General features: G+C 40.0%; 1 protein-coding gene and 1 long non-coding RNA gene across 3 annotated transcripts in view; one reads left to right on the forward strand and one right to left on the reverse strand.

Moving 5' to 3' along the window:
• Window positions 1-16,619, forward strand: part of CRYL1 (crystallin lambda 1) — a 49,499-nt gene that overhangs the window by 20,823 nt on the left and 12,057 nt on the right. The window contains exons 4-6 of the mRNA XM_064717680.1: window positions 1,101-1,262; window positions 5,256-5,450; window positions 13,673-13,778. Of these exons, the coding sequence (XP_064573750.1) occupies window positions 1,101-1,262; window positions 5,256-5,450; window positions 13,673-13,778 (463 nt within the window). The remainder of the gene's footprint in view (window positions 1-1,100; window positions 1,263-5,255; window positions 5,451-13,672; window positions 13,779-16,619) is intronic.
• LOC135450056 (uncharacterized) overlaps window positions 1-16,619 on the reverse strand; it is a 78,571-nt gene that overhangs the window by 20,725 nt on the left and 41,227 nt on the right. The window lies entirely within an intron of this gene.

Raw genomic sequence — 16,619 nt, forward strand, 5'->3', positions numbered from 1 at the left:
CTGGCCCTGGGCATTCTTGCCACAGAGTCTGTCTGAAGCAGCAGATGTTAAATGTAAATTTTGGATTACATCAAATGTGTAGCCTTTCCCTCTAACCTTGCTGTGTGTAGTTCAACGTAACAGAAAGGACAGAATGAAATACTGGCAGGTAGGAGAAGGTTAGAGTTGGAAAAGAGCAGGTATTTTCTTTGTGTTTTAAAGGGAAGGCTGAGGTTTTACAACTTTGGGAACCTGTTTGGATTTTTTTTAAACTCTTCCAAAACCCCTTGGAAAACAGGCTGGCCTTCTTCCTCCATTTTCTTCTCATAGGGTGAAGACTTTTCTGTTGCTTGTGGGATCCACTGTAGTTATTATCCCTTGTCCTTCTCCTCCCAGACCAGTGGATCTTTGCATGCTGTCCCTCAGGCATCTCCTGGAGATAACTTTGGGAATCCTGTGATTTTAGGTTGTGGCTCTTGGCTCACATGTAAAATTTCACACAGTGATGTTGATCTGAATGTGCTAAGTAGCTTTGGTAGCATTCATTGACTTCAGATGGTCTTCAGAAGTCTTTCTCAGTGACCCTCATAAAATGCATAAGTATCTTCATTAATTTCAACTCTAGGAGTTGTTTAAGCAAAGGATGCAGAGATGTACCTTGGAATCTCCTGCCATAGTTCTGGAGTTTGTAAGTTTTTCTTCCTTTGAGATACACCTGTTCATTTCCATCTTGTCTTAGAGAGAATACTGACTTCTATCATGCGAGATACTCTTTAAAAAAAAATTGGAGACCAGGTCTTATTCCTCTGTATTGTGTTATCTCCCTGTGTGAGTTAAAGTCTGTATTTTAGACAAAGCAGAATATTTTCTTTTGTATTAAATCTCCTGTGGGGTGTGGTGGTCCATCTTCTGCTGTACATAAACTCTTGGGCTTTCCATTTCTTTAACTGTGGGAAGATATTTTTATGTTACTGGCTCACTGGTATATCTAGGCTGATTAAAACAGATGGTTTGTGCTGAATTCATAAGTATCAATCCAGGATGGGATCAGTGAAGTCTGAGATGTATAGATAGATATTGAACTACATAACTTCTAATACTGTTTTTTGGTTTTATTCCAGGAATGCACTCCAGAAAATCTGGAACTGAAAAAGAAGATTTTTGGTCAGTTGGATCTTATTGTGGGTGACAGTGTTATCTTGAGCAGCTCGACCTCTTGTCTCTTACCCAGCAAATTGTTCACTGGCCTTAAACATGTTAAGCAGTGCATCGTGTCACATCCTGTAAGTACGATGGCATGTTTCCTTTTTGTGCAAACTGCAGCCCAAACTCCTTCCTGCAGTCTGAAAGACTCAGAAGGGTGTTTGGGGCTCTTGTGTGCAATTGTTAGTGTGCAGGGCCAATTTTTCAAAAAAGCTGTAGTTTGGTTATTCTGCGAGCAGCGGCACTAATCTACAAAATTGAGAGGATGTAGCATGTTGCATGCTGTTGGATCAAGATATGTTCTGTGTGAGTTGTTGTGCTCATATTGTTGTGTGTTTCTCAAACTAGTGGCTTTCAAAATGTAGGAATTCTATGTTTTGTGTACAAGCTCATAACATTGCTACTTTATTCTTGTGTCATTGTTAGTCTTTACTAGTATCCTTTCTTAGCTTCTGTTGGGTAACAGTAAGAATCCAAACACTGAGCTTCATGTGCTTGTCAGGATATATTGATAAAAGATGGGAAGTCTAGACTCCAGTTTCTTCAGACTTGTGATGCAGAAGCAATATTCCTTAATTTCTGAAAGAGGAATTAAGGAATGATGAAAGGGAACAAATTGGACTTGGAGCTGAATTTGCATGCTTCATGACCAACCTGGACAGGGCAGTGATGCAAAAATGGAATGACTGGAGGTTGCAGCAGAACCTCAGAATGGTCAAAGGCACTTGTGGGCTTCTGTAGAGGTCTGTTTGGAACTGCCAGGCAGCATCTCTCCTCCACATGGAAGAGCATTTTATCTTGATCATCACTGGGATTCTTACTGCTTCTGTTTTCCACTATTCAAGAAGGTAATGAATTTGTTAACCCAGTGTTAGTTGGGCAGTCAGCTGATCAGTTAAAGAGAACTGTTGTCATGAAGAGAGGTGCTGCCCTGGTCTCTGCAGTTTGGTAACTACATGATATCTCTCCAGGGCATCCCTCAGAGTGTAAAGTAAATGTAAAGTAAAGTAAATTCCCTGGGCATGCACAAGAGTACAAAAATACAGCACTATTTCACTGTAGTGTCTCTACAGCTAACTGTAGCCTCCTGCTGTAGTGTCAAAGCATTTGGTCAGTGCCTTTCTGATACACCTCCACCACCACTGTGCCTTGGGGTGCCTGTGTGGCAAGGGGAACAAAAGGCTTGGTTTGTTTTTCTTCTATATAACAAGTTTTCAATCCTTTTTAATTACAAAAAGGTCAAATTTCAAAATATATATCTGTGCTTAGATCTAGCCTTTCTCCAGTCTAAAGTTCAATAGTTTCTTATCTCTTACTTCCAGGGTTGTAGTCTTCTCTAATGCAAGAGAAGAGATAATCTCTCTCTAACATTTCTATATTAAGTAACTATACAATTTATTTTTTTTAACTGGTTCCTGGCTGCATGATTGTCAGTCTTTGATTTTACTGTACTCTTTCTTACTGTTTTCCCAAGCTGGTCTGCACCAGTTGACTTTGTTTAGTCTGAACTGCAGTCTTTGTAGAAGCGACTCCTGAAACCAGGTTTTATCAGATCTGGGAAGGTGGTCTCTGCTAAAACATTTTCTACATTTCTGTTGTAAGGATATGTATTTTGTCAAAATGAACGCTCTGGAGTACCTTAAAATGTCTAATTGTTCCCCAATGGCTTTGCAGTCCAAATGAGACTGTTTTTGTAGTAATCTCAGCTTCACTCAGCTGTACTGAGTGTACCAAAGAAGCTGTAAAGCAGTGTACGCTTCCAGGGGCCTTTCTGCATCTGCATCAGGAAACATGCTTGCTTTGTAGTAGCTGTTGGCTTTGGGTGGGTTTTTGTTTTGTTTTATTTTTAACTAAGATCTTGAACACAAAAGTAGGATTTGATGGCTGCAGGAAGCAAGCAGCTCTGCAAGACACTGAAAACAAGTGTGGAATTTGATATACCAGAAGAATTAAAAGCTAAAGTTGTAGAGCCTCTGGCATGAGTGAGCGTGTTGAGATAAAATGAAATGAAGTGCCCAAAGGGCAGAAGCAGTTCATCCCTTTGTTTAAGATGGTTCAGCAATTAGAAAAAAAGAATCTCTCAGCACAGCTGTATGATAGAAAAGCACACAATCCTTATGTTACAGTACAAAACAGATATAGCTGTTCTCTGAAAGCAGTTTCAGGCAATGGATCAATAGGGGTCTGCTGCAGGGTGGTTCTCCTCTGATGTACTGTATAGGCCTGCTAGACCACCCAACTAGAAATACGGGGCTAGAGGAGACTGTGCCACTGAGTGAAGTCCCCTGTTGCACAGGAAACCCTGCAGTCAAATAACCTTAAAACTTCATTAAACTTTCTCAGATTATTTTTTAAACTCCAGTACTGCTGTTAGAAATTGTTTGTGTCTTCTAATTTTTGTTCCAATCTTATTACTGGTCCATTAAAATTAATATTTGTTTGTTGACAGTTTTTCTGTAACTTAGTTCTTTTCAGCATTTTCTTTGTTATCTCCTTTCTTAGCTGTGTCTTTGTTACGCTAAGGTGACCTTCTGTTCCCTGAAATACTTCTCATTTTTAGAAACTTTCCGCCATTCCCTACTTCATCTATGTTCTACTACTTTCAGTTTTTACCAATATCTATTATCTCACTCCTGAAAAACTGCCTTCCTGTGTCTCCTCAGTGTGCTCATGAGCACACCCATATGTTCCCTGTGCCAAGTTCATGAAATGGCATACTTCAATAAGATCACTGTCAACAGTAATCTTCCAAGAAATTTTTAATAGCCTTAGTCTCTCTCAACAATTAACCTGTCCTCTTTCTGACTGGAACCTGTGATATACTTAAGCCTTAGAGAATGTCTTGATGCTTGCAGTGCTTTGGGTCTTGCTCATTGCCTGGCACCACTGGATGGTGTCCATCCACCACACCGTTCTCAGCATTGCTGATGGCAGTGCCAAAAATACTGATGTGAGAGGGGCTGTGTTGGGACACAAGGCATGTGTGTGTCACACACACACATTCTCAGAGGAATGAAGTGTGTTACATCAGTAGTTGGAGCACATGTCAGACCCTGCAGGAAAGGGAACCATGTAAATACTGAAAAGAAGGAACATGCAGGGAGGAAAGGCTACTTGCACATTCCTGTGACTAAATTCTGTCCTTGCATTGACAGGAGCATCGTTAAGAGTAGTTGACTATAAGGGAGCATGATGAAAGAATCAGTAGTTAATTGCCACCCTTCAAATGTCAGTGTTATTCCTGGTAGTAACTTTATTATATGTTAGCCCCCTTTATTGCCTGGAGCTAGATGGAGAGCTGAATTTAGCGCCTTTAAGAGTACAGCTGAAGGACTCCTGCTTTGGAAAGAGAATGCATGCAGTTTAACTGTCTGTAACACTATGACCTGAAGAACTTTTAGCTCTTTCCAGGATGTTCTTTAGCATTTTTTGGTTTTTACTGCAAAGATACATAACACAAAGGTCTTGACGAGAAATTACATTTGGGAAGAGTCAGGGAGAGGTAATTTATTTTTTTCTAAGTACAGTGTTTGAAGGTAACCTGTTCTGCAACATTTTCAAAGTATGTTTTATGTGATATCTGTTACTGTATTTAGCATATATTTACAGGCTTGGGGCCAGTAGCTGCTTATCTGTTAAGTGTTGCATTTTACAGGTGGTGTTTTGCAATACTTTTGCTATAAAGTTCCTGACTGTCTAAAGGGAAAGGCCTTGCTTAATTTGGGAAGACAGGTGGTGACCATATGTCTTAGAACAACAACTAGCCTGAATATTGAGCAAACAGTTCCTCAAGTCAGAATAAAGTCTTGCAGTACTGTTTGAGTGCTGTCATCTCTGGTGTAGCTCCATGAATTTTGCTGGGGTTAAACAGAGTTTGATTTACTGCAAGTTTAATTTCTTTTAATTTGAGTTAATGCACCAGCTTTTATTGGATTAGTGAAGTCTTTCAAGGTCTGAATATCAGGCTTGCTGTGTTCCCTGGAAATTATCCAAGCTAGTGCCATCTATAAAGATGCTTTATATTAACTTGTTCTGTTGGTGGCTGATGTTCTTCCTTTGTTTTTCTTCTCGAGGTAAATCCACCTTACTTTGTGCCGTTGGTTGAAATTGTTCCTCATCCAGAAACAGATCCTTCTACGACAGAGAGAACATATGCCCTGATGAAGAAGATTGGTCAGTCTCCTGTCAAACTAAACAGAGAAATTGAGGGGTTTGTTCTGAATCGACTACAGTATGCAGTGATAAGTGAAGCTTGGAGACTTGTGGGTGTATGTATATCTTCTTTTTCAGTACTTGTTCAGTTCTGTAGATGTGATAAGTGAGATTTTATATTTAAACACCCTTTAAATTTGTGTCATCTTTGTTCAGCTGTCCCTTATGAACATAAAATGTATATTTAAATGTAAAGTAAGCCCAGTAAGAAGTGATGTCAGTTAAAAAAAGCAAAGACCGACAAAAATGAGGTGATATGCAATGGTAAAAATTATTCCTTATCCTGCTTTTTTTTTTCAGAATACAGTTATTTTTAGGGCAATCAAAAGAATTATTTTAAAAGCACAGGAAGCAAAATACCAATTTTTATTTTCGTAGGCTTCTCATAATTTTGTTTGGTCTTTTCTAGTGTTGTTGGCTTACTGTACAGTGTTCATGAAAATATTTTAAATGGTTTTCTCTTTGGCCTTTCAGGAACTGCACTCATAGGTTTAACTGTTACTTGATACTTGTAGGTAAAGACAGATTTCTCCTCCTCCTGTCCATTCAGACTTCTAGCTGAGAATCATTTGTTTGTGTGCCTTCAGCTTTTCCCACAGTTAGCTGCTCTGTGCTGAAGTCTCATCTTTCAGCAGGAGCTAGGTTATGAGTCTGTTGCTAGTCTTTTGAGAAGAGTTTCAACTGAGCTTTAATGGGACTTACTTTCTTGTTGTGGAGTGTTTTTATTTTTCAAGCTGTTTAAAACAACCATGTGCACAAATGCAGGTAAAGATCTTAAAACTAAGGTAATATTTCTGTAAACAAAGCAATTCTGTTTCCAAAGAAGTGTTTAAACTATGTTTAAACACTGAACTGATTTTGCTTAGCTGTAGCTGGCTTTCACTAGCAACCTAATACAACAATATAAAGGAGGTGGTGAATAATAATAAGTGAAACAGTGTTGTGAGGAAGGAACTGATCTACTACTGAAGATGTTCATTTAAATTTTAAAAATGGCTTCTGTTGTTAAACTTTTAATACAAAGTCTCAAGTTTATGATAAGAAAAACACCTTCAGAAAGCTGTAGTCATGTTGGAAAACATAGAATAGAAAAGACAGGAACGTAAAATTACAGAATAGTTTGGGTTGGAAGGGACGTCTGGAGATCTAATCCCACCCTCCTACTACAGCAGGGTGCACAGGATCACGTCTAGGTGGGTTTGAATAACTTCAGAGGAAAACATTCATTCTCATTGGGCAGCCTGCTCCAGTGCTCTGTCACTCTCAAAGTAAAGATTTTTTTTTTCTTCCTATTCAGATGTAACTTTGAGTTTTTAGTTTGTGCCTGTTGTCCCTTGTGGACCAGTCACCCATGGTCAGCACAAAAATCTAACAGGATTCTTTCACATCTCTGAGAGCATAAATTCAATGGTGGAAGCCACTGCCATAGTAACCTATGATGCTAAAAATTTGAATGGATCCAGGGATCATTTAGATACATTCATGTTGGACTGTGCAGAAGCAACCTCCAACTTCAAAGTCTCAAAGACTGGGCTGCTGGGAGCTGAGGCAGTACAGTACATATCCCTGAACGTATCATTCTCTGTTTGGTCTTGCTGTGGAAGGCATTTGAGAACACTTCATGGGCTGCTGTTGGAAAGGAAGTACTGAGTTGAAGCAAACCTTTAGTATGAACCTGTTATATGGATGCTTTTGTAGCAGTGGTGGTGATTTGAATTGTAATAAAATAGTGCTTGAAGGGCTGACAGATATAAAAAGTTGCTTTTGTTGTAAATCAAAGTTTCCAAGTTCTGTTCTTGTATAATTTTACAGCGTTTCAGCCAAACACACATTTAAACTTAACAACTTTGGTGGCTGTATTTCCATTCCAGAAGCCTGAACAATAGCAGCTGTCAAAGGGGTATAGTTTCAGCTGTGTGACTTCAGGCTGCACAGTGCCTTTGATGGGAGGAGGATCCCTGCAGATAGGTGAGAGCTGCAGGCCTGGGCCAGTTGGTGTTTTTCTACTGTTCTGCTGCCAACTCAGTAATTTTTATTGCAAGTCATGTTCTTTTCGTGTATTCCACTTTCCAAATAGGGAAACATAATTCTTGCTTCTGATTGTGAAGTCACTTTCCTGTTCTTACTGTTGAAAACATCAGTCTCCCCAACTCTATCTTTGAGAGACTCCTAAAAATCAGATTTTACTCATGTTGGTTACATCTGAAAACAAGTGTTTTCATTACTCTGAGAAGCACTGGGGGATTGTTGTGTTGTTTTGTTGGGGTTTTTTATTGGTTGGTTGATTGGTTGGGGTATTTTTTGGGTTTTTTCAGTCAGTTGAGCTTATTTCATTAAAGAAACTAGTGGAAGTTTCTCCAGTAGAACTACTAATGTCCTGTTAAAGTCATTGGTGGCAGGACAGACATGCAGTACAGCTGTATTTACAACATTTATCTTGAAAACATTGTAATAAGTAGGCTGATTAGCTTGCAGAATATGTTTTAGTTCCCAAATCTGTCTGGGAAACTGACAACCTGTCAGTCTCTCTTTTCTTCAGCAGTGCTCTATTGGGATGGGTGAGACATGGGTGAGGAGTCATGTTATGGGAGAAAGGCTCTGATACAGAGCACGACAGTAAAGATGCAGCTGTGTAGAAGCAAATGTGGTAAAGATATCTGCTTGCTGAATGTTGTGTGGGGCTCATTGACTCCTGCCCTGTGGGTCCAAGAGTAGGACACACTTTTAACACAGCCAGAAATCTGAGGTAAGGCTCTGCCAGCACAGAAATCTGGGTGCAGGCTCAAGACTCAACATGGTGCTCAAGTTGCATGCGGCATGGATGCCGGAGCACACAGAGGAGCATAACTCAGGGCAAAGAGATTAAAGCAGCAATGAGAAACCTGAGTGCTGGGATGCAGTTTATCTTTGCTGAAGATGCTGGGGTTCCCAGCTGCACACACAGGGAGGCTGGGATTTTACAGCTGGGCACAAAAGGAGTGCTTTGAATGCAGGACTGGTCTGAATGTGGGAGTGGGAAGTGTAGTGGTAAAGTGGTAAAAAATAATAGGCTTGAAAGTTGAGAGCCAATTTGTTGGAAAGTAGGAGAAAGAAAACTCATTTGGAGATGTACTGTTGAATGCTGAGGACTTTGTTTATGTGGATTATTAGGAATGTAGATTACAGAATGCAGAAGTTTGACTTTACAACAACTCAGAAGCAAAGACCATGGATTCTTTTATGGGTCTAAAAGATGTACTTCAAGCAAGTGCTTCTCTTTGAAGCAAGAGTGCTACAAAATAGATTTAATTTTGGGTCTGAGTTAGTCTTTTAGTGACAAGATGTCTTTTCAAAGATTGCTTTGACTTGCAAGTCACAAGCATTTGGGCAGTGCAGGTGTTCATGGCAGGAAATTTTTGTATCAGTTATCTGTGTCTCCTCATGCTCCACATTTATTCCATGCTAAAGCAGATAGTGAGAGCACTCCCTTCTGTCTCTTTAAGGTCATGTGTCTGAGAACTTTTTGTAGGACCTCATAGCCTATCTGAGACTGGCATTCATGTAGGTTTCTTATTTATGTATTCAATTGCTAGGGCTCCGGTAGAAATGCAAAGCTGATAAAAGATGAGAGTAAAAGAAGTTCTGTGAGATGTTGAGGTTGAAGATCCTTATTCCTCTCTTATCAACCCTAAATTTTTATATTACCAATTTGGAATATTAGAATAACCTTCAGCCAGTAACAGGAAAAATACCTCAACTGCTTTCTCTGTTATTCTCTGTTACCATTTATTTGCTTTCTCACATCTCCATTGACAGTGGTCACTGGTGTGTCTGATTTTGTTCATAACTCTTGGAACAGAAGCTTACTGCCTATATTTGCCTGGGAAGCACACTGTGCACTGTAGACATCATTACTTTTGTACTTTTACCAGTACATTTTAGAGTAGTTTAGGATTATGTTGCAAGGGGTATTAATTAAATAGCTTGACTTTATCTTGTTGTGAAGGTAAAATTTTGGTTAAACATAATCCAGAAAATAACAACCAAACACTTCAGGAATCTCAAGCCTTACTCTGAGTAGCTATGATTGTCATTTAACTGTGGATCACTGAGTGAAATCTTACCTTTTTGAAATATTTCCCTAAGCATCACCTGGAATTTGCAAGGAGATCATAAAACACAGCAGCAGAGATAGCAGGTGAAGCATGACAGTTTTTAACCTTGATATAATTTAGGAGTTTCAGCTGTTTCAGTTTTAGGAACATGTTAAAACTGTTACAGGATGGATTGTGTACATACTCTACTTATCTCTGCATAACATTTTAATACTGTCTTAATGTGGTTTTTTCTCTTACAGTGGATCTTCTTTTATGTTATAGTCATTGTAAAACATGAAAGAACAGACAGCTATTAAATTTTTGTTAATCTGTTGGAAAATAAAGTAATGGTTTGGCTATGTGTCCATTTTAGTTTGTTTTTGTGGCAGTCAGGTGCATTGGCTTCAATCATTAATTTATGTACCTCTTTTCTCAAGTGACTAGCTTAGCAGACTTTAAATGCTGACAAGACTTTTAAAGCCCAAATTCCTTACTATTAATCATACTACAGTGTTATTCAGACACTTTTCCCAAAAGATTGAAGATATAGGATTAAACATTTAGTTACAGTGCCTCATAAAATGAGAGATATCATAAAAAGGAAATTCAAAGTGACAGGAAGAGAAATAGTTTTGATGCTAAGTGTCTCTAACAGGGTGAGTGAGTGAGGGTGCCATGGAAGAAGGAAGATAAAGGCCAGTAAAGCAAGGAGGTGTGAAGTGTGGAGAACAACAAGTTTCTTAAACATTATGAAATGGAAAGATGTAGAGGGATGTAGGAGAAAAGTTATCTGCTCAAAATGACAGGACTGGAAAAAGATTTCATCAGGGTGTGGATGGAAGGGACTTGATTGAAGTAATAGTGAAGTGCAGGGTGTAACAAGTACTGCTAAGACAGAATGCATGCATTGGTGGCAATCAGAGGAAGAAAAAAGAAAGAATACTGAATTTGGGAAAGAGAGAGGATGAAGTGGCAGATTTGTAAGCAGAAAGTGTGTGGTCCAGGTGGCAGTGAAGCCCAAAATAACTCTTCAACAGACTGGAGTGAATAAGAGAACATGATGAATTGGTAGAATCAGAAAAAAGTAAGATTGTGATGTCTTTTGGCCATTACATTTGGTATGATTACAAACCAAGTCCACAACAGAAGTTGTGATGTAGGTGTGACTCAGAGATGAAAAGAAAGACTGCTCATTAAAACCAGGCAGGTTGGGTCAGAGCCTAATGCTGGAGACTGCAGAACCACCACAGGTTTTTGGAAATGTGAAAAGGATCCCTGCATAGGGAGAAGCACTAATAAAATACCAAAGGTTCATTAGGATAATCCTGTGGTATCACTGGAGATTAGAATCTCTAGGAAAATGAGATTATGGTATATAAATGTTGTCATAAGAAGTGTGAAGGATTCTGAGATAGTCTAGGTTTTGAAATTTGACTGGCCAATGGGATCTGAGGATTGTGGTGGAATTTATTTTAAATCTTAATTGTGCAGCTGTAAGAGCTTCTAGTGAACTCCTACCATACTTCTTCCCACTGACAAGTGCTGGAGGCAGAGGCTTACCAGAAGGGTAATCCAGGATGAAAAATCCCCTTGGGAAGATTAATTCACACCTACACTTAGTGAAACCGGATAGGAACTCTTTCTTGTTTAGTTCTTAGCACAAACATCAATCTTTGTGGAAGACACCTTGCTGACCTTGCAGCCAGGTGAATCATTCCACCAACTGATCATCTCCTTACCATAAATGGGAGTAGGGTTATTGCCTAGGGTAGGAAGGTCTAACTTGTTTATCATTTATGTGTTCTAATTTATGAAGAGAAGTAAAACTTTTTCTTTGGAAGGGTCTTTTTGACAAGAAGAAGCTGAGATCATTTGTATAGAACACTGTATCCCTCAGCTGAAGGGATCTGTCATGGTTTCCTTCTGGTAGCAACAATTTTTGCCTTTTGGCAGCTGAAAACATCAAATTGCAGCTATAGTCAAAAAGGCCAAGAGCAAAGCACTCGTGATTATGAGGGCACCTGGTCTTCAAATATATGAGGACTATGGACTATGGTATCCAAAGAAAGTAAGTTATTAATTTGGAAATTATTTTCCAATTATTCTGAAGTGCTTCAAGAGCCTGTTAACTCTTTTAACATAATGTTTACAGTTTTTAACTGCTGCTGTGGTTCAAATACTTGTCTGGAATTTGTGGTTAGTCTTTTGTCCACAAATCCATGTCAGCCAGTGGGGGCAGGGGGGAACTACTCATCGAGCACAGCTTTAGCAGCACAACTCATTGTTTGGATGAAGCACTCCCTACAGAAGAACACTTTTGTTGACTTTGCTGATGTTGTTCAGAGAAGTTGCGTTGCCATGTCAGGGGAAAAAGCTTTCACAGAATGTATGGTGTCTGTGTTAATTATCCTGATGCTGGTCTGTAATCTGAATTCTCTCTGAGGTTTTTGTTTAGTCCTGTCTTTAAGCAGACCTTTCTGTCTGCCTCTAGATGAGTTTGCTTACCATGTCTATGCTTTACCTTTAATTTGAAGAAAATAATGCTTTCTTATCCCTGCCATTTTATGGCTAATTGTTAGGAGAACTATAGTGTGTTCCATATATGGTACATAGATCTTAATAATTATGTCAGTGTTTCCTTTTCAAAGTAGAGTTCTGCAACAGGGATTCAGACTGGCTTGGTTGATAGGAACAAGGCCTACTAACAGGTTGAGTCTTGAGGTTGTCTTACAGAAGTCTCAGTATAAGCCTGAGATGATGAAACTTGATGTCTGTAGAAGTGATGTTCATTTGTGGCTTTTAAGTTTCTTTTAAAGTAGCAGTAGATTATGTAAATCATGGACACAGGAAGACACTGTGGGTGAGATTCAGCTCATTTAAGATGGGATCTTGAAAATGTAGACTGTGATATCTAAGCTTCTTACTCATCTTTCAATTGGGGAGGAGAATTAGGCCCTTTTAGGACACAACTCATCTTACCTACTCTAGATGCCTGCTTTAGGACGCTGATTTCCTTTTTCCCCTGGTGATTATAAAGAGAGTCTAGATGTCTAGCTTAGATGTCAATGTCTACTACAGATCAGAAGAGCTGTCCTGTGTGCCCGTAACTCTAGCCCATGACTGCATGATACAAAGGGGCATTCAGACAGGGCCTTGCAAGACTGAAACTTAACAGAAAATGATGTGGTTTTATCCAAGCAGATGAGTAAATGAGTATGAGTATTCTGAAGCGTAAAGGGACTTGTTAAGGAAGAGGCACTGAGTAGGCTGAGCACCTCAGAATAGGGTAAAAAGATAAATTACAAGCAGTTCAGCATCTCTTCCACCTTCCTACCCAGAAGAAAATGTTTTCATGTCTCTGGGAATAAAGAGGACAAGTTCTCAAAACCTGATCAAAGCATTTAGAACAAGTCTTCATTAAGTCATATCTTTCTAAGAGGTGGAAAACAACCTCATGTAATAAAAAGTATTCTTCTCAAGTAAATCTGTTCAGGTAAAGGACTGTAAATCACTTTTTACAAGCCTTTCTGTGCTTGCCCCAACCTGATGGAGGCATTGGCTGTTTTGTAAGTGCTGCATGTGGGTGGAATAGCAATGCTCAACTTCTAACACGAGAAGTGCTTCATTTTGCTTGCTCTGTATCCTGCCAGCTCTTGAGATGTGAGGCTGTCTGTGAACTCGAGAACCCTGGGCAGGCTGAGGCTGAGTAGGTTGAATGTTGGGTGAGTTTTGTGGAAGGGAGTGGCAACTGCATAGTACCTTCTGGTGCACCACCATTCTACTAATTGGGACTCTGCCCAAAAATCCAAAACTAAGAGAATATGAAGGAAGGTGTAACATTTAGTCAAAATTCCTGTATTTAAAAGGGTTGGTATAGCACTTGGATTTGATATAAACTCTTTAGGCCATGTGCTGTTAAGAGTGTCATGCTTGCTTTCTTCTCCAATTCTCAGTTTCTGGGACTAGGAAGTACAGTCCTAGAGATATGAATGAATGCTTATGCTGAACTGTATGAAGGCTTGCATAGTACATGGACATTTCTGACAAGCAGTTGTGTTTGTCTCTTTGAAATCCTAACTGCTATTTCTAGACTTAGTTTTTATTACTTCGCTAATTTTTAATTATATACAAAAAAATGGGAAATCTTGTGTTAAAAGCAAACATTGACCAGTCTTCCTTCCTGTTGTACTTCTGCTGCTTAGGAAGGAGTAATATCTCCTACTGATCTAGACCTTGTGATGTCTGATGGATTGGGAATGCGATACGCATTTATTGGACCTCTGGAAACCATGCATCTTAATGCAGAAGGTAGGTAGTGTAAAATGTTATGAATATGAAGGGAGGGCTTGCTTTGCACAAGACACTGGAAATGTTATGTAACAAACCAGGTTAGGATTGCTGCAACTAGACTTGTCTCTTTTTTAAATGTAATGCTAAGGAAAACTTATTTAAAGTGTGAGGTCAGTGGAAGGAAATGGATATTGATTATCTTGTTTCAAATGATCAGATGAAAGATAACAACCTATTAAAACACTAGCTGTGTAACAAATTTTTTCTGAGATTCATCCCATCATACTTTGATAACATTGCTGTAGCCATAGTTCTGAACCACCTGAGTGTCAGGTAAAAAAACTATTGAAAAAGTTTAGCTGATAATCCAGTGTCAACAGAAAATCACTTTCCATAGATGAATGCCCCCCTGCTGCTGAATTTGTAGCCAAGTTGAATTTGTAAATATCCCTGGAGCTGCTGTGTTTTAGGCTTATATCCTGAATGAAATAAAAGTACTTTTGTCAGCAAAATCCTGCGCATACAAAGCTGACTTGACAAAACAGTCAAGTAACAGTTTGACATCTGTCTTGCATAATTAATATTTTAGATGTTTTTATTTTCCTGGGATTCACATATACTATTCAAAAAAGTGAATTGCGTAAAATGAAATAAAAATTATGGATCAGCGTCACAAAGGTTTGAGCAAAGACTTCAACAAAACACAAAAACTTCAAAAAGTTAAGATCACCTAAATACTAGCTCTTTATGTTATGGGCTGTGCTGTGTCTTTATTTTGCTGTTCTATGGTCCTTGACATGGTAGGCTCTGCTCTGGTGCTGGATCTTCTAGACAATGCTGCAGTACACTTGTGAACTGAACCATTTCCACAACAGCGCCTTGTTGGCTGCCTCATAACTTGGGTTGTGAGAAGGATTGCTTCACTCCTGCACTTGCAGATACATTGTCTCTGAGTCTAGGGCTGCTCCTGTTTATGTGCTCACAGAGTGACTCTTGCTCTCATCAGTCGGTTTAAATCAAAATTGCTGATGTCAGCACATGTGATGGCTTATGTTCATAGTTCTGTGCCAGTGCCAACTTCTCTTTGGTTGCCCAGTATTGCATCACATAATGTAGAATAATATGGACCTCCTCTTCATTGCCAAGGATTTGCTTGACTAACCTGATCTCCTTCTAAAACAAGATGATCTGCCTAGTGAATGAGGAAAAAGATGTTGTCTATCTGGATTTTAGTAAAGCCTTTGACACCATTTTCCAAAACATCCTCCTGGAGAAACTAGCTGCTCACTGCTTAAAAGACTGTCTGGATGGCTGGGCCTAGAGAGTGGTGAGGAATGGAATTACTTTCAGCTGGGGACTGGTCACAAAGTGGTGTTCCCAGGATTCAGTGCTGGGCCCAGTCCTGTTTAATATCTTCATTGATGATCTGGATGAAGAGATCAAGTGTGCCCTTAGTATGCACTTAGTAAATTTGCTGATGACACCAAGTTGGGTGGGAGTGTTGATTTGCTGGAGGGCAGGAAGGCCCTGCAGAGTGATCTGGATATCATACTGGATATCAAGACCAATTGCATGATATTCAACAAGGCCAAGTCCAGGTTCTGCACTGGGGTCACAACAGCCCCAGGCACTGCTGCAGGCTGGGGGCAGTGGCTGGAAAGCTGCCCAGTGGAAAAGGACCTGGGGGTGCTGGCAAACAGCAGCTGAACATGATCCAGGTGTGGCCAGCAGGAGCAGGGCAGTGACCGTCCCCCTGTACCCAGCACTGCTGAGGCCACAGCTCCAATCCTGTGCTCAGTTCTGGGCCCCTCAGTGCCAGAGAGACATTGAGGGGCTGGAGCGTGTCCAGGGAAGGGCAGCGGAGCTGGGGAAGGGTCTGGAGCACAAGTGCTGTGAGGGGCAGCTGAGGGAGCTGGGGGTGCTCAGCCTGGAGAAAAGGAGGCTCAGGGGACCTCGGCACTCTCTGCAGCTGCCTGATAGGAGGGTGCAGCCAAGTGGAGATCAGTCTGTTCTCCCAGGTAACAAGTGATAGGACAAGAGGAAATGGCTTAAAGTTGCACCAGGGAAGGTTTAGATTGGATATTAGGGGAAAATTCTTCATGGTAGGGGTTGTTAAGCATTGGAACAGGCTGCCCAGGGAAGTGGTTGTGTCGCCATCCCTGGAGGTATTGAAGAGACATGTAGATGTGGCAGTCAGGGACGTGGTTTGCTGGTGAACTTGGCAATGCTGGGTTAACAGTTGGGCTTGATCTTAGAAGTCTTTTCCAACCTAAAGACTTTATGATTCTATGAAAGCCTTCTCCGATGCTCTGTACTAATGCTGCCTTTTTTTTATTTGCGGAAGGAAGTGGAGGTACACACAAGAAAGTGCCTCTATCCTTTTCATTAGCCTGTCAGTTTCACAGCAGCTCCCATTTTTTACAGTAAGATATTAGTTGCCCACAGTCTTAAACTATTTGTTAATCAGTGAGGAAGGATGAAGGAAGCATGTGAGTGTTATTGGTAGAGGGAGAGTCCCTCTTTTTTTGTTTTGTTTTGTTATGGTGATGTGACATTGTTGTTTGGATTTGAATAAATTTATTCCAATTATTTTTTCTGAGATCAGTGTTTCTTCTTTCCCTGTGGGATGCATACATCAAGATCCTCCCCTGAACTTCCTATGGGCTACTGTCACTTTTTGCCTCTGTTAGTTCTTACATCCTTTCCTCCCTATTCATAAAGGATCCTATCAAACCTATTATCTAGGCCACTTCAGGTTACCATTTAATCAATGCATGAATATTAGGAATGCTGACTATATGGCTGTGAGCCAACTGCCTTGAACATGGAATAAAATGACAGCGTCAAGTCATGAAAAGG

The sequence above is a fragment of the Zonotrichia leucophrys genome, chromosome 1, assembly GCF_028769735.1.
Source record: "Zonotrichia leucophrys gambelii isolate GWCS_2022_RI chromosome 1, RI_Zleu_2.0, whole genome shotgun sequence".
Lineage (NCBI taxonomy): Eukaryota > Metazoa > Chordata > Aves > Passeriformes > Passerellidae > Zonotrichia > Zonotrichia leucophrys.